This window comes from Mixophyes fleayi, chromosome 9 (genome assembly GCF_038048845.1).
Source record: "Mixophyes fleayi isolate aMixFle1 chromosome 9, aMixFle1.hap1, whole genome shotgun sequence".
Lineage (NCBI taxonomy): Eukaryota > Metazoa > Chordata > Amphibia > Anura > Limnodynastidae > Mixophyes > Mixophyes fleayi.
In genome coordinates this window covers 107967642-107986707 of record NC_134410.1, presented here as the reverse complement: position 1 = coordinate 107986707, position 19066 = coordinate 107967642, and the positions used below count along the sequence as shown (strand labels likewise).

The 19066-nt window shown below is 40.2% G+C and overlaps 1 protein-coding gene across 3 annotated transcripts in view; it reads left to right on the top strand.

Moving 5' to 3' along the window:
* The window catches only part of L1CAM (L1 cell adhesion molecule), a 183429-nt gene extending 177230 nt beyond the window's left edge, over positions 1-6199 (top strand). For all 3 annotated transcript variants that reach the window (XM_075184834.1, XM_075184835.1, XM_075184833.1), the window contains one exon: positions 5255-6199. In XM_075184834.1, the coding sequence (XP_075040935.1) occupies positions 5255-5486 (232 nt within the window). In that variant the 3' untranslated portion in view covers positions 5487-6199. The remainder of the gene's footprint in view (positions 1-5254) is intronic.
* The last annotated feature ends 12867 nt before the right edge of the window (positions 6200-19066 follow it).

Below are 19066 nucleotides of genomic sequence, written 5' to 3'. Positions count from 1 at the left end.
TAATTTCAAAGTCCCTCTTTGCGATGACAATGAACTTTATCTCAAAAACAACATTTCCACTGCATTCAGCCCTGTCACAAAAGGACCAGTTGACATCAGGTCAGTGATTCTCTCGTTAGCACAGATGAAAGTGTTGTTGAGGACAAGGCTGGAGATCACATTGTCATGCTGATTAAGTTAGAATAACAGACTGGAAGCTTTAAAAGGAGGGTGGTGCTTGAAATCATTGTTCTTCCTCTCTTAATCATGTATACCTACAAGGAAACACGAGCAGTCCTCATTGCTTTGCAGAAAAAGGGCTTCACAGGCATGGATATTGCTGCTAGTAAGGTTGCATCTAATGCAACCATTTATCGGATCATCAGTAACTTCAAGGAGAGAGGTTCAATAGTTGCAAAGAAGGCTTCAGCGTGCCCAAGAATGTCCAGAAAGCACCAGGACCGTCTTCTGAAGTTGATTTAACTGCGGGATCGGGGAACCACCAGTGCAGAGCTTGCTCAGGAATGGCAGCAGGCAGGTGTGAGTGCATCTGTACGCACAGTGATGCAAAGACTTTTGGAGGATGACCTGGTGTCAAGAAGACCAGCAAAGAAGACACTTATCTCCAGGAAAACATCAGGGACAGACTGATATTCTGCAAAAGGTACAGGAATGGGACTGCTGAGGACTGGGGTAAAGTAATTTTCTCTGATGAATCCCCTTTCAGATTGTTTAGGGCAGCTCTCCGGAGAAGTAAAGGTGAGCGCTACCATCAGTCCTGTGTCATGCCAACAGTAAAGCATCCTGAGACCATTCATGTGTGATGTTGCTTCTCAGCCAAGGGAGTGGACTCACTAGCAAATTTGCCTAAGAACACAGCCATGAATAAAGAATGGTACCTAAACATTCTCCAAGAGCAACTTCTCCCAACCATCCAAGAACAGTTTGGTGATGAACAATGTCTTTTCCAGCATGATGGAGCACCTTGCCATAAGGCAAAAGTATTACCTAATTGCCTCTGGGATCAAAACATCAACATTTTCAGTCCATGGCCAAGAAATTCCCTAGACTTTCATCCCATTGAGAACTTGTGGTCAATCCTCAAGAGGCGGGTGGACAAACAAAAACCCACAAATTGTGACAAACTCCAAGCATTGATTAGGCAAGAATGGGCGGCCATCAGTCAGTATGTGGCCCAGAAGTTGATTGACAACATGCCAGGGCGAATTGTAGAGGTCTTCAAAAAGAAGGGTCAACACTGCAGATATTGACTCTTTGCATAAACTTAATGTAATTGTCAATAAAAGCCTTTGACACTGAAATGCTTGTAATTTTACTTCACTATACCATAACATCTGACAAAAAGGTCTAAATACACTGAAGCAGCAAACTTTGTAAAAACCAATACTTGTGTCGTTCTCAAAGCTTTTGGCCATGACTGTAAATAGTGTAATGATACCACAACAAGGCATACTTACAATCAATAACAGGTTATTATGGGAAACTATGTATCCTCCCAAATAATCAGGACTATATCTATTTCCTCTTCTGAATTTTTATGGGGAAATCTGTTGTATTGCTGTTTGCCTAGGTGAGTGCGACCTAGCAAACAGATAGACAACCACGTGTTAAGTGTTATATGTGACTATATTAATATTTGAACATGTTCCCCTTTTTTCCTATTCATTAAACAACTGCATTTTTCTAATTTCAGTGGTAAATTATAGAGGAGCTTTGCAGAGAGAATGGTTTTTAAAAAGTAAATAAAAAAATGTCAGCTCAATGCAACATTTCTTATGGAAATAAACAACTACTCTACACCCAATAGCCAGGATTAGTGTACGAGTAATGTTGTGAGCTGATGGTCAATCCTAATTCAATTCAAAGAACTGGGAAGTAATAAACCGCTCTCATGTCATCAGGGACTCTTCCTGGCGCCTGTGTCATGCCCTCTATTCTTGGCCTCACCCGGAGGGTATATTTAAACAGGCCTCCTGGGTAGGGTGCTCTTTTTTTTTGCTCCCACCTGCATAGGAATAGGTGACAGTGTAGCCACAATCTTTCCTTCTACCTCACTGCCTCGTCCTGAAGAGGTCCAAGTGCTAACTGTAAAAACCATAGAATGATAAACATTCTATTGCATCTGATGCACAAGGTGGGAATCCTCAAAGGATGTCTCTTATGAAGGATGTCTCTTATGAAGGATGTCTCTTATGAAAGATGTCTCTTATGGAGAATGTATCTTATGAAGGATGTCTGTTATGAAGGATGTCTCTTATGAAGAATCTCCACTGAACTCTGATTGTTTGAAAACTCCAACAAGGTGTCTATTAGACAGGGGTGATATTGTAATCTTATGTCCTTGCATCTCTTTGGCTAAACCTTCAAACACATGGAAAATTGGGGGTGGGAATCTAACACCATATTAGTGATTAGATGGAAGATTCAAAATCATTGACCATTTGTGGATGTTGGGTGATGTTCATTAATCTCCAGCCCCACATCACTTTATTATTACCCCATAGGGCTTATTTTTCTATGCCATGGAGCTACATCATTCCATGTTGGGCCAGTAGGATTCTCTCACCTGGTTATATGACCAGTGGGGACTTGGAAAGTGCCCCCTTGTCATATAGCAGAGTGACTAAGGGCTATATTTGCTAAACTGTGGGTTTGAAAAAGTAGAGATATTGCCTATAGCAACCAATCAGATTCTTGCTTTCATTTATGTAGTGCATTCTACAAAATGACAGCTAGAATCTGATTGGTTGCTATAGGCAACACTTCCACTTTATCAAACCCATAGTTTAGTAAATATACCCCTAAGTGTTATCTAATGAACAGGATATTGTCCTTCAGGACTGTGATAGGGTTATCAGGGAAGGGGTTAATTGGGTTAATTACCAATGACCAAATACCAACTTCCCAGTCATAACTGGCTTCACAACCAGAAAAGGAGATTGGTGAGAGTCCATATTATCTACGATAAAGCATAGTTGTCATTAGATGAGTGGTTCGATGGGGACTGTTGTCAGTCGCTCCGGTGATAAAGTTTGGACATTATAACTAGGAACTTGATGTGCTCAATGTCCAATCAACATTAAGTTTTCTTATGTATCACTGGTTTCTAAAGAAACACTTAAAATACAAGTAAAGTAATGAGTGTAAATCAGCATATAGCAACATGTACAAAAATATGCTGGATGTTGTGTAGATGTTTTTTCGTGTTGTGCATAAGGTTTATATACCTTGACACAAGTGGGTTTCATGATCTGTTTACTTATCTTTAAATAGCTGGACAGTTAATAACAAGGTAGCAGAATTTTACACCTTCAGTGTAGTTTCTCTTTAAATTATAATCCATCCTAAGGATCATGCAAGATTTTATAAAGTAGCCCGCACCCCATGCTTCCTGAACATTGGGGATCCCTCCTCTAAGCCGTCCTTTCTCTGTACTGTTGGTGTCCCTGAAAAAAGAAGGCCTCCTCAGACATGGACTTGATTTGGAGTAGACCATAGAAGATTGTCATCTTGCCAGCTCCTGCTACCACTTCAGGTCATTGATGCAACAATACCAGCGTAATAATCATTGATTCTGGAAGTTTGAACATTGGATGACAAGGCAGAAGGCAGGACAAACACAGATTTGTTGAGGTCTTTTCCAAATCAAACCTTAAGAAGGGTCCAGTTTTTTTTTCAGAGACCCCAACTTTACAAGCAAGGTGAGGCAGAAGGGACTGGTTTAAAATGCTGCATCCAAAGGTGGAATTATCCTATAACAATACCATTATTGCAGTATTTTTCTAATCTAGTGTATTGGCTTGTAAAGCGTATTGAAGGTCAATGGGTTCCTGCTCAAATTTCCACCCCAGCTATTTCTCCTACGGCTCTCACATCCCCTCTTGGACACCCTCTCCTCGCATGTGCATGTTAATGATACCAGACTGCTGGATTTCTGTTCCTTGCACCATCCAGATTAGCTGGACTATATCCACTATTAGGTGGACTATACATCGTTCATTGCTAATTTACAAATGAGGGCTTGGACATACATCTATCACAAGACACACACACATTTGAACATTGGTATATGATTGTCATACATGCTTTACACCTGCCGAGGTAGCTGTCTATGTAGATAATTTTATACTAGTTTAGTCAGCTATAAGGAAGTTCTACACCAGGCCTGGTCAACTTGCGTCTATCCAAGTGTTGTGATACTACAAGTCCCAGCATGCTTTGCCAGCAGATAACCAGCTGATAGCTGGCAAGACTTGCTGGGACATGTAGTTTCACAGAACCTGGAGAGCTAGAGGTTGGCCAGGCCTGTCCTACACGATGTATAGAAGAAGATGATATAATAAAGCAACAAATATACTAATTCATTTTTTAAATAATTTATATAATATTATAAGATTTCTCCTTTTTATCTATTTTCTGTTTTATTCTATGACAGATAATTTCATAGTGACCTTGAATGTCTCCTAGCCTCATTTTCAAGTTACCGTGATATCACTATTTTAGCCTTTGTTTTGCATGGTCTGGTGTCATTTACAGGCTAGTATATAACAGGGGATTGTCACAGTGGTGACACATGCTGCATCCTTATTTTTGCTTTTGTTTCCGAGCATGGTTTCTTTTGGTAAGTTCTTGTACGCGTCTTCCGTTATATCTCCCATGGCATTGTATCTTGCACATCCTACACATTGTTGCTGTGATCTGCCCATGTGATGCGGTACACAAGTCTGCACCTACGGTACTTACCTTGGACAACTCCCTTTGTACATGAATTTTATTGATGCTTAACTAGTCTTTAGCAAGAGCAGTTTTTTCATACCGATAGTTTTGAGTCCATTGGACACATAAAAGGGCTTTGCACCTTCATTTGACTTTAAGGTGTTGGCTCGGAACTATCTTCCTGCCTTTCTATCTAGCGTTCTTTTGTTTGTTTTTTCATTCATCTCTTCCTGCCTTAGCTTTGTTTTCCTGGGTTTGACACAAAGATGGACATAACTGCATGCAATGCCGAGTGCACAGTGTCAATTCCGAGGGCAACAAAAATGTATTATTCTGCCGGAGGGTATAAACATCAAAGAGAAGGCACAGAAGAAAGCCAGATATATAACTCATTGTATATAGTAAAAGTTGCAAGAAGTTGTGTACAAACCAATACATTAAAGTCTTCTGCAAGCCCTTTAAATTGGGAAAAAAATAACATGACATTGCTGAATATAAATACCTTTCCTTCTTCCCTTCTATTTTGTTTCCAATCCAGTGACAATGACGAGAAGCCATTCAACAGCAGCCAGCCCTCCCTGAATGGAGACGTAAAGCCCCTTGGAAGCGATGACAGCTTGGCTGACTATGGTGGGAGTGTGGATGTCCAGTTTAACGAGGATGGCTCCTTCATTGGCCAATATAGTGGTAAAAAGGAAAAGGAAGCTACAGGGGGTAATGACAGCTCCGGTGCAACCTCACCTGTTAATCCCACCATCCCTGCTGAGTAATGAAAGATATTTTTGAAGGAGGAAGGTTGTAGGGGCTATATTTAGAAGGAACTTTGATGGGGGGGGGGAGGGTCAGTGGAAAGAGCCTGATCAATCTGGAGAATTTATTTTTCGCTTGCAAACCTAATTACCAATTTGGTGCTAGAGCGGCAAGTATATTATGTTGTGAGTCTCTCTTGCACCAAAGGGGTTGAACTGCTGTACGTTGTTGGACTGCAACTCCATGACTTGTGTGCTAAGCAAACAAAAAAGAGGAGAAAAAGGACGGATGCCAACAGTTTCTGCAGAGGATGGGTACCAGTGTTCTCATTTTATTTAAGAAAAATCGAACAGAAAGAGGTTAAAAACATAAAGTAAGAAAGAAAAAAAAAAAACAAGATGATGGACTCACGTAAGAAAATGTGAAAAAAAAATACATAAAAAAAAAGAAAAACCAAAGGAAGAAAAAAAAATGTAAAAAAAAAAAAAAATGCATTTATCTTTCACGCCAAGTTTCGCATTCACACAGGACCTGTGTTACTTTTCTATGGTGTCTTTTCTTTGTAATGTTCTCTTTCAGTGTGTTTGTGGTCCACCACAAGGGAGCCACCAGCTCCGTGGGTCTCGTTTATCTGAGCGCAGCTTGCCAAAAAAAAAAAAAATCATGAAAACCGAACAATGTATGCATATGTGTGCTTTTACAAACACAGCAAAACCTTCTGTACTTCTCGCCATTGTCATTCACCTTCCATGCCATCTGTCAATCAATGAACTAGATTCTGGGGCTATTGCAAAAGCCATTGCTCTGGTAATCACAATCTTCTTCCCCAGGAAGAAGATAGGAGTAAATTTAAAAAAAAAAAAAAAAAAGTATTATTTTTTTATGCTCTTAAGTTCACAGCTTCTCGCCTGGCAAGAGGGGGCATAACACTCTGCATGTCAGATGCCAGTGGAAAACATCCACCTGACATTCAATACGGCCTCTCTTTGGCAGGGAAGTTAGGATAAATAAAGCGTATCACAATATTCCAGTGAGTAGTTTAAATGTAGTGGTAAGTAGCAATTTTTATACAACATAAATGCAGATGTAATAATATGGTGCAAATAGAAAAATATGTTGTTGCCCATAGCAACCAGACATTTGCTTCCATTAGTCTAACTCAGTGGTGGGCAACGGGCAACTCGCAGCGGCCCGTCGAGCCTACACGCGCAGCCCCCCCAGCCAGCTCCTCCCGATCATAGACTATACAGAACAGGGACAGCTGACTTCCACGTCATGTGACCTCCCCTACACAGTGCAGGGAGGTCCCGGGGGAGGAGGAGCGAGTGCTGTGTGCTCTCCCTTCTTCCTCTGTGTGGCCCTTTTGAAGGTTGGAAGGCCCCACATGCGGCCCTCCAGATATGCCAAGTTTCCCATCACTGGTCTAACTTGTGGACTGATCAAAGCTGATATCTTGCTGTTGCTATGCGTTATGGCGCATGCGCTGTCTGCCTCAAATTATTACATAAGCGTAAGCTTATTCAGCAACCCTATGTGCAGCTCTGCTCTGCATGGTGTGCTTCTCAGGAGCAATGAAGGTAACACACCAACTTAACCCCTCTGTTAGCATAGAGACCTGCAATACATTACTCTGAGGCTGGTTGCAAGTTCTCCCTGAAACAAAGGGGTCCAACCATTGATTACAGGGTTTATTGCATGCTAGGTGCAGAAGTGATCGGCAGCTGTTTGAAGATGCTGAATATAGACAGCTGTAAGTCTCCTTGGTCATTTGAAATATGAGTGCACTTCTTTTTCTTAGGATGCCAGGACCAAAGGAAAACAAATTTCCTTGTTTCCCATTGTCTTTTCTCAGGGGTAGGTGCAGTACAATGGCTTATTGGGAAATCAACCCCAGTCACCTTATCTCTGTGCCTCAGGGTCCTCCCTGTGACTAGTTCTTACCCATTGTCCCCAGGATTTTGCAGGAACGTGCAGCAGTGTTTCCACCTCAGAGGTGGCTGTCCGGAGTCTTCAGCAGAATATTTCCGGACAGAAGTGCTGTGTATATATAAAGGACATCATTCTATACCGCTGAGTAACCACCACCCCTGTCTGTTATCACGTTTAACTGTGGATGTTAAATTTGTTTTCTTTTTGGGTGTGGAAAGGGAGGGGGGAAGGTATAGGAAAGCTGTAACCATATGTTAACTGACAGTGCCAGGAAAAACATTATAAAAAGATGTTTAGTTATGAGAGTGGCTGTATCAATTAATAATTAAGTACTAATAGCTAGTCTGATGGTCTCCTCAATCCACCAATGGTCCAGAAGCTTCATGGCATATATAAGGCTTAGGCAGTCTGTGGCTCTCCACCTTCTCCATCCATTCTGCAACCTTTAGGTCCTCAACAAGAACATCTCATTGTCTACCTCTGATACTCAGAAGGATTGTGCTCTAGGTCTGGTTACAGTGATGGCCAAGCTGGTTCTCCAACTATTAATAAATAATAACCCCCATGATGTAGACACCATGTCACTGGCTAGTTGGCCAGTATTCGAGATATAGTTCAACCAAAGGTTGCCCTTTCCCACTTGTGTTGCTAAAAGTAGTTGGTAATGAAACACAACGAATAAATTGAATAAGAATTATGATGTATGTAATCCATACACATCCTTCTGTAAAGACTGAGAGTAGATGGAGATATAACAATGCATATTGAAAATATCACTATTATCATTCTGATCACAAATGCCACTATGAATTAGCTTAGCGGCATGAGACTTGTAAAGAAGAAAATTGAACACACAAGGTGAAAATTGAAGTAGAAAATAAAAGCATGTACACATATTAACATGCTTTGAAATGCAAATGATGACATCAGACAGACCTGAGAAATTCAGCCTCCCATAACTATAACTGTAGACTGTGAGAAATGCGACTTCTGTCCATAGAACATCACAGCATTAAAAAGAAATATCCAGCTGTTTTTTTTAATTGCATTTTAGGAAAAGCCGTTGTTATAGCTTAATGCATTTTGTTTGCAACTGTTCTTTGCCACATAGCACTTATTTATTACAATATGTATTTAATAACACAATTCATATATTACAAACATAAAATATTGGGGTATAGCTATTCAAGGGGTACAATCTCAACATAGGTCATTTTTCTTTAAAGTATTATGTGTTTAAAATAACTGTACTATAGGAAATCAGTAATGTTGAATAACAGATGGATTCATAACTCTCTGCTAGCTGAGGATTAAGGGAAATGTCGTTCAGTCATAGCAAGAGTAGGTAAGATTGGTCAACCAATTATGTTTTATACATGATTTACAATGGTAAGCAAAGGATGTGGTTTAAATTGAATGGTGATTTCTTCTATGTCCTAGATTTGGCCCTAGCTATTGCTTGACAATAATTTCGAGCAAGCCTTAGTTGTCATGGCATGCCTGGAATTATAGTCCAACACTAGCTGGCTATAGGTTACCCTACTTTATTTTAATCCACGCACTCAAGAAGTGACACAGCTTCAGTGCCGCACTGGGGATCATTTAGTACACGGCATTCTTTATATATAGTGCACAGCTAGAACACTGACACAATGGAGAATTTTTCCTGGCATTGTTATATATGAACAGTGTACATGAACGCTCAGGCTTGGCGTTTACCCTCCAGCTCTGAAGAAGTTTAATTAACACTTTTGCGGTCAGGGGTGGAGGCTGCAGGCACCCCTGGTAGTGAAAGGGGTTAAAGGTTAAATCAAGCAGCACCCGATTAGGTGCAAGATGTACCTTTTTTGAATGTAAATAGTGTTTCTGAAGTTTGTATCAGCCGGTAGTAAATAGGCCTCTGTAAGTCCCTGTCTATAGCTTGGTATTGTTAAAGAAAAATACAAACTATATCATGATAAAAAAAAAAAACAGATTGTGTTGTGTGGTTTATTGAAATAGTGTGTCCAGTTGGTAAAAAAAACAAAACAGTGGAGTACTTGCAATTAGTGAGTTCATGCAGTGCAAAACACTTCCACCATACACTATGCATTTGTCCCTCCTGTTCACTACATTGTGTGCCATGTGACAGTGGTTGCCATGGTGATCACATAACACTGTCGAAAATCTGAAGGATTATTAATCATTAATAGCAGTCTGGAGAAACAAACCAAGGAGAAAGGGTAATGACCAAGCTGCTTCTTATAACTTGCCACACCCATTTTTTTTCATGGCTTGCTGGTTTAAGTCAGAGGGGCTAGATACATTTACATCTTTCAAACATTACAAAATGTATCAAATGCTACAAAATTCCATTTAGACTAGCTAAACTAAAGCATACTTTTTATGTATATTACTTAAAAAAAAGGGACGTCTGAAAGGATGGACCCTTAAAATATTGCAATGGTAAGTTAGATACAAGAGATAAAAAGTTTATAAAAAATGTGACAAAGTCATAATAGTGGTATTAATATTTTACTCATAATACAGACATAGCTGAAACAAGACAGAGTACAAAACAATTTGACAAGATTAAAGTGATTAATGCTTGAGTCAATTTGTGCTTCTGTGCAATTATTTTTACTGGGAAAGAATTAATTAATAATACAGACAAAAACAGAAAATCAAAATCATAAAAAAATATTTCGTTGCTGCCCCCTGTTGTATGCTACTCTAGGCATATGATTAGTTAAGTGGAAAGATTCGACCAGAGCTGATCCTGCTTATGCGAGCAATAGTTGAATCGAAGGGTTGTTTTATATCCCTGCCTTTCAAAACACAGTACGAATTCTAGAGATGCCTCAGCACAAAGCCAGAAAAGAAAGGAGGAACAATAATAGTGTAAAACGATCTTATCCAGTAGGATGATTAATGGGTGCTCACCACTAGTGAGTGGAAGTCAAGGGTATATATACACCACCTGTTGGTCTAATTAAGTACCTAGTATGTATAAACCTACTGCTCCAACATAAGGCTCAGAATGTACATAAGGAAACAGTGAAGCAAATTCCATAAGACCTGCCACAAAATAAAACTATGTGCATGCCTGACACACAGAATTTAGACACAGATCAATTAAGAGACAGGTGCACCTTTGTGTACTTAGGGATATTAAAATGTTCAGTGCTAATACCTTTTATCCTTGCACTTATACCTTAATGATTAAACACTTAATACCTTCTTATCTAAAATAACAACACGGACACCAGATGTAAGTTTGGCAAAAGGGGGCGTATTTATTTTGTGGAAGTATTTTATTTTAAAACTCTGAATGGCGACGAGAGCGAAGCAGTCAGCTAATGACTAAATTTTAAACCAATGCAGCGTAAGGTGAAACAATACCACTGTCCCAAGACTTTACGGATCCTAAGTCTTTACGATTGGTCGGTACTAAACTTGGCGTCATCGTGACTGCCCCCTTCTGGACTCACATTGTCGCATACGACCGGATATCCTCCGTCCCAGAGGCCAAGAGTCAGGTTACTGCAAAAGGGGCAGTGATGTGCGGCCAATTAAATGGTAGTACCTTCGATTAGTCTCTGACTGCATTGCTCTCCTACCCACTGCGCCTTGTCCTAAGACAAGGACTTAAATTTAGTATAACCAGCTTATGCCGGGCGAGAGGGAGGTATCTGACATCCAGGACAAAGAGAGCCAGCCCCCAGCTCCCAAGTAATTTATGCCCTCCTGGAAAAACCACTCCCCCCGAGAGTGATAGGCTGGCTGCCACCAATTGTTTAACCCCTAATGTCAGTGCAGATGAAATATAGCACAAAATTTTAATTGCCCTCGGCTTAGGGCTTCACTTAAACTAGTTTGGTTACAGGCTTACAGCTGATTCTTTGTATGAAAAGGTAAACACACACCATATCTAACAAAGGCTTTTGTATATGGTTTTACACATGATCAGCTAAACATACACTACAGAAGCATTTTTTTTTCTGCACAGGGAGCTTTAGAGCGATTTAGTTATTTGCATGGTTGCTTCTGTTGCCACCTTCTTAGTCCAGATAGAAGAGAGATGTACTTGGCCACAAGGGATTTTATCTGGTACTTCCTATCAGTCCTAGCAGCTGGGGCTAAATGTATATGTAGCTTTCACAGCCTTTAATCACTGGGAAGTGTCTCAGGACCCTTGGGGGTGGGTGTCCAGCAATGTGCCAAACCAATTCTTCCAGGCATCACCAGTGCATAGGGAACAACAGGAGTTACGCAAGGAATGGTCACTGTTAAAAGATTGTACTTACCAAATATATCTCAAAAGGTATTATTAATGATAACAAAAATCCACCAGTCTCCCTCACTGGAACCATGTAAGAATAGGTAGTATACAGTGGATTCTGGAAATTCAATCTACCAAAGGTGCAGGCACACAGCCTTCCCATTGTGCAGCTCCATGAATGTCACTGATCAGTGTCTCGGAGGTACTACAGCGAAGCATACCATATGTTGTTACTACTGGAGAGAGTACATAGAGTATGAAAAAAAGTCTGAAAGAACCTAGTGCACACTGCTTCATTGGCTAAAGTTACTATAAACTTTTATTAATATGGTAACATTTACACAGCGATATATGAGCATATCAGACTGTTACTCTAAAGGTTGGTTCAGGTTTTGCTTTCCAGCTTCCTCTGTGCTTTCCAGCTTAATTTGGTGTTATATATATATATATCTATATATATAGATATATATATATATATATATATATATATACACACACACACACACACACACAAACACACACATCGATCAGCCACAACATTGAAACCACTGAAAAGTGAAATCAAATTGATCATCTCGATACAATGGCACCTGTCAATGGCTGGGATATATTAGGCAACAAGTGATTAGCTAGTTCTTGAAGTTGATGGTTTGGAAGCAGGAACAATGGGCAGGCGTAAGAATCTGAACAACAATGACAAGGGCCAAATTGTGATGGCTAGATGACTGGGTCAGAGCATCTGCAAAATGCCAGGTGTTGTGGAGTCTTCCCGATATGCAATGGTTATTACCAACCAAAAGTGGCCCAAGGAAGGACAACCTGTGAACTGGTGAAAGGGTCATGGACGCCCATGGCTCATTGATGCGCATGGGGAGCGAAGGGTAGCCTGTCTGGTTCATTCCCACAGAAGAACTACTATATCACAAATTGTTAAAAAAAAGTTAATACTGGCTATGATAGAAAAGTATCAGAAAACACTGTGCATTGCAGCTTGCTGCACAGCCACAGACCAGTTAGAGTGCCCATGCTAGCCCCTGTCCACTGCCGAAAAGTGCCTAGAATGGGCATGTGAGCATCAAAACTGGACCATGGATCAATAACAGAAGTTGGTCTGGTCTGATGAATCACTTTTCCTTTTACATCATGTGGATGGCCGGGTAAGAGTGCATTGTTTTCCTGGGGAAGAGATGGCACCGGGATGCGGTGGGCAGCACGGTGACTTAGTGGGTAGCACTTCTGCCTCACAGCACTGAGGTCATGAGTTAAATTCCTGACCATGGCCTTATCTATGTGGAGATTGCATGGTCTCCCCATGTTTGCGTGGGTTTCCTCCAGGTGCTCCAGTTTCCTCCCACACTCCAAAAACACACTGGTAGGTTAATTGGCTGCTATAAAATTGCCCTTAGTCTCTGTCGGTCTGTGCGTGCGTGTGTTAGGGAATTTAGATTGTGAGCTCCATTGGAGCAGGGACTGATGTGAGTTCTATGTACAGCGATGCAGAACTAGTGGCGCTATATAAATAAATAGATGATGATGCATTATAGGAAGAAGGCAAGCTGGTGGAGGCAGTGTGATGTTCTGGGCAATGTTCTTCTGGGAAAACTGGGCTCCTAGCATTCATGTGGATGTTACTTTGACAAGTACCACATACCTAAACATTATTGCAGACCAAGTACATTCATGTCAGCTGTAATCCCTGTTGGCAGTGGCCTCTTTCAGCAGAATAATGCACCCTGCCACACTGCAATAATTGTCCAATAATGGTTTGAGGAACATGACAATGAGTTCAAGGTGTTGACTTGACCTCCAAATTCTGGAGATCTCATCCAATCGAGCATCTGTGGCATGTGCTGGAAAAACAAGTCCGAGCCATGGAGGCTTCACCAAGCAACTTACAGAACTTAAACTTTCTGCTGCTACCGTCTTGTTGCCAGATAACACAGGACACCTTCAGAGGTCTTGTGGTGTCCATGCCTAGACGAGTCAGAGCTGTTTTGGGGGCACAAAGGGGACCTACACAATACTAGGCAGGGGGTTTTAATGTTGTGGTTGATCGATGTATATTGACCATGATTATTATCTTGCTGCATGTTGTTGCATGCACATACACTTTTCCATACATTTATTTTCTGTATTTTGTTTTTTGCTGGATAACCTTTTTGGATCTTTAGCTGCACAGTGCCTTGGGGGTACTTGGTTATTCCTTTATTATTTGCAATATATCCAGCATTTGAACAAATAGCTTGTGTGCTCATGAGTGTCTTGTGGAAATGGATGCGTTTGATTACAAAGTCAATATATGTTTAGATATAGATGCTGTCTTTGTGCTGGATATTAGTACAGCTCCAATAAAACAGGACACTGGGAACAATTTTGTAAATCTTGAATGTGTGTGAACTGCATCTAGATAATACTAACATGGGATGCGGCAGCTCTAGAATTATATTTGGCAGAAAAAAATTATTCCATAGGGGATGTCTTAGTAACTTGTTTTAAATGCTTATAGCGATACAGATAAATTATTGGCATGTGAACACATAACTTGATCACTGTACTTTCAAAGCTATTAAAAAAAAAATTTAATTGAAGTTGAAAACATTCAATGGCAAAATAGAGTATGTTATGAACATGTACCTTTACTAAATCTAGATGAATATGTTGAATTAACTAAATCATATGAACAACATAAGAAATATATTAGGGATAGGGTAAATAATTGAAATAAAATACGGCACAGTTGGTAGTCTAATATTGATTCTAACGCATTAGACTGAATGAAGCAAGGTGTAAACCTCAAAAACAGTCCTTTGAGTGGGAGAAAATAAATCATGTAAGTAACATCACTTTAAAGTATTTATATGGTGACACAGAATGCGCAGCGTTGCACAATCAGCAAACAATAAGCATAAAAAAACAAATACGTAAGGGACAAGAGAAACAATAGAATAAGTAAAAATTCATACAAGAGACTGTAGAGAAAGCAACTACATAATAAGACAACTAGAACAAAGGAAATATTACAAAGAGGATAGGAGATAGAGAGGGCCAAACTTGTGAGAGTTAACATTAAAGGATTAAGTTAGTAAACTGAGACAATAGAGGTGGAGTGAAAGGGACAGGTGGAGTGTGAGGAGCGAATTATCTTAGGATGGGGTCTGGTAGGCAAGCATGAAAAGGTGAGTTTTAAAGGAGTATTTGAAAGATTCAAAGTTGGGGGCGAGACTGATTGGGCCTGACAGGAAGCTCCAAATGTGGGGAGCAGCACAGGCAAAATCCTGAAGGCAAGAGTGTGGTGGTACTAAGTGATGATTAGACTAGCAGGTCATTGCCAAAACATAACCTACAAAATACCTTGGAGGGCAGGACCCAATGTGGTAATAGGTATGGAAGGCCATAGTATCGGAATAGACATTCAAGGTCATGTAAGAGACTAAATTATAGTTGGAAATCACCAGTGGGTGTGACCAGCATGAATGGGGGCGTGGCTATAATATTAGACAGTGTTTGGCTGCTCTCCAACTCTTCCTATCCCTATAATATACATGGGCAATGCTGCCTGCACTACTGTTAGGTCCACGCAGCTCTCCCTTTTCAAGCAGAGTTATTTGAAGCGGGAGCAGGGTCCAGTCGCCTCAATTATACAGTGCCCCAGGCTTCGAGGGGGGGGGGGTTTCAGGCACTAGGACCCCCCTTCCCCTCGGTTTGCCTATGCAAAACCCTAATTCCAAATAACACTGAATAATAGATTGGAAACATTGACATCACCTAACATTTACTCCTTTTATGGAAACCTCCACCATCCCACCCAGTACCAGTGTTCTCTCTAAGCTGAGCAATCGGGAAAGGAAAGAGTTAAAAGGTCACTCTAATGAGGGCTCCACCCGAAAGGTTTGCATTCACAATCTGCAGGATGTTTCCTAGTAAGATACAGGCTTAACTCTATCATTTCCAGATTGCTCAGCTTAGAGGGAAAACTGCCCAGTACCCCCCAAAAGTTCCATCAACCCTATCACAATCCAAGAGAAGAAGACACTCGGAAAGAGAGAAGACAATATTCACAGTTGGAAGAGAATAAAGGACAAACAGAGCTGAAACCAGTTGGGATTTTTAACATGAGCAAAGAAAGAACTAAATTAGCACCAGTTATAAGATTGAATACATTTCAGACCTTCATAGATGGTCATAACTATATTTAGAAATAAAATCTTAAAAAATATTTTCATTTAAACATACTTAGCTCAAAACCACCTCTCTGTTTCATCCCTCTAATAAACAAAATTCACCTGAGGAAGATTAAAATAACTAGTCCTTCAAAGGTAGAGTTAACTAAGTTACCTACCAATAATGTATGTTTATTGTTTATATAGAGCCAATCATATCACACAGAGCTGTACAGAGAATATGTAATCATTCATTGCAGCTGAATTGGATCTTATAGTCTAAAGTCTCTACCACAAACACTCACAGAAGCCAGATAAGCTAACCTAATATGTTTGGACTGTGGGAGGAGCACAAAGCACCTGTAGTAAACCCATACGAACACAGGGAGAATGTACAGACTCCAAACAGATGAGACCTAGGTTGGGATCAAAGCAATGACCCCAGTATTGGGGATAAGGATGCATTTAAAGAATTTCCAAATAATAAATAATAAATTACAAAACTTACAGACAAGGGGGAGGCATAGTTCTCCGAAATAAATATTATCATTTAAGTGACCTCTCTCATCTAGTTTCTGGTGAGAGTACCTGTAAAAAGCTCTCAAAAATTCCTGAGCATCAATTTTTTAATGAATTAAAAACATTCCTTCTAAAGGGTGGGAAGATAGGAATTTTAAATAAAAAGGAATATAAATAATAAAATATGTTACATTCACGTATACCGGTAATCTGTTATCTCCTGAAGATGGACCCTGTGAAACTATACAAGGCCTGTAGTATTGGGAATAATGTCTACTACAAGATGTTTATCTGAATATGTTAACATTTTCTTTTACAATCATTTGTGGTTGAGTTACCGACTTATCTGAAGAATTATTGTGACATTATGGTGATTTAACCAATCTCTATACCATTACTGAGCATAGGCAGGGATTAGAAATGGGTAAGATTCCCCTTCAGTATGATATAAATCTAACGCAACCGCAAAAGGAATTTTGGCAAGACGATTACATTTTTTTTATAGGTTATAAGGTTAACAGTGAGGACTAAATTCTACCAACCTGTTAAGGGTCTTGTGCCTGAAAAAAGGGAAGATTCATCGGTTCATCGAATCTGTTATAAAAAAAAATTGGACTGTTAAAGTTCTCTAATTAGAGGCTTTGTGGGCCTACATATTGGTGATATTAAGGACCCTACGATCCAGCTAGTCAAGAGCTCTCATATTTCTAACTGCCCACAGATATTGTAGGGATTTCAGGTCTGGCTGGAAATTTGCATAGTGGAAAGAGTAAAAATATCAATTTAAGTCAGGCTTACTACCACTTTAATACCACTCCTTTATTCATTTTGATTCTTCTAAAATATTGCTAATTCCAGCCTTATTTATGTCTTAAACTGATAGGGCCTGATTTATTGAGCAAAGTAAGGCAAAAAAAAGTAGTAACTTTGCTCCTGGATAACATAAAATGGCTATTACTGCATGCATTAAAGGTCTTTTGGAGGGTACAAAAGCATTCCCGTTAAAATAGGATGACTCCGGCTAACCAACACCTTCTGAGCACCAATAATTAGAGATGGGCGGGTCCGGTTCTCCGAGAACCGAACCCACCCGAACTTTGGGTATCCGAGTACCAAGCTGAGCAGCTCGGTACTCTCCCGCCCGTTCCGAATCCAAATCGAGGCCGAACGTCATTGTGACGTCGTCGGATCTCGGGGCTCGGTTCTCGCGATACTTCAACTTTATAAATACCGGCCTCCACAGCAATCCATCGCCATTTGACAGAGGGAGAGAGCAGGGTGTAGTCATAGGCTGATTAGAGCAGGGACAGAGAATACAATATTGTTCTTGTAATTGCTCTAACCAAAATCGCTAGTGCAGAGAGGAGGATAGAGGTTTATTATTTTTTCTTAATATTTGGCACTCCCCAGCGCTTTTGGGGTGTCCCCCATTATTGTGCATAAATATTTCTGGCTGTCAGAAGTCATATCTGTCAGCAGTATCTACCAAATAATTTTTAGCACTCCTCAGTGCTTTTGGGGTGTCCTCCCTAATTGTGCATTAATATTTCTGGCTGTCAAAAGTCATAACTGTCAGCAGTATCTACTAAATAATTTTTAGCACTCCTCAGTGCTTTTGGGGTGTCCTCCCTAATTGTGCATTAATATTTCTGGCTGTCAAAAGTCATATCTGTCAGCAGTATCTACTAAATAATTTTTAGCACTCCTCAGTGGTTTGCGCTCAGAATGGATTCAAAGCAGTCCACATATGATCTGAATGAGCAACCAGGTTCTGTCACCAGTCCTGATGTTAGTGTTCCCAGTACGTCATCTGGCCAAGGCGATGTCAAACAACAGAGTGTTTCCAAATTAGTGCAAAAAACAAAAACCAAAAAAAATTTACTGTATTGAAGCGAAAAAGAAGTGTAACTGAGCAAAAGTTAAGTGACGATAAAAAAAAAATTGCAAGCATGCCATTCTACACACGCAGTGGCAAAGAGAGAATGAGGCCTTCACCTTTGGGTATTAGTGGCAGATCCCAAAAAGTTACCCAGCCTACAATTGGTGCACAACTACTGTTACGCATCAAAGCCGAGCTGCAAGATAACAGTGAGGCATTACAGGAGAATATTTGCTCTGATTCACAAATGACAACAATCCCTGTGGAGAGTCCATCCAACAGTGGGATGTCTAATCGTGAGCATTCTGCTGATGTGTGCCTTAATAGCCCGAGTGTAGCCGGTGATACCCAAATTGAGGATGCCACTTTGGAATTAGAAGAGGCTGAGGGGGAGATTTGTGTAGGCGTCGAGGGCGCTAATGATGATGTTGATGATTATGATGCAGACAGATACCAAATTGCCTTTCTCAATTTATATTTATATTCTAGATTATATAACGGCTGAATAGTTTTCTATTTTACTCCTAGTGGAGAGAGGATCTGATGCAGACAGTTACCAAACTGCCTTTGTCCATTTCAATTTATATTGTACTGTATATAACGGCTGAATTTATTAGTATTTTATACAAGTGGAGGGGGGCCTAGAGAGACAGAAACCAAACTGGCTTTCTCCATGTCAATTAATATTGTACAGTCTATAACGGCTGGATTTTTTGGTATTTTATACAAGTGGAGGGGGGCCTAGAGAGACAGAAACCAAACTGGCTTTCTCCATGTCAATTAATATTGTACAGTCTATAATGGCTGAATTTTTTGTTTTTTTAAAAAAGTGGAGGGGGGCTTATAGAGACA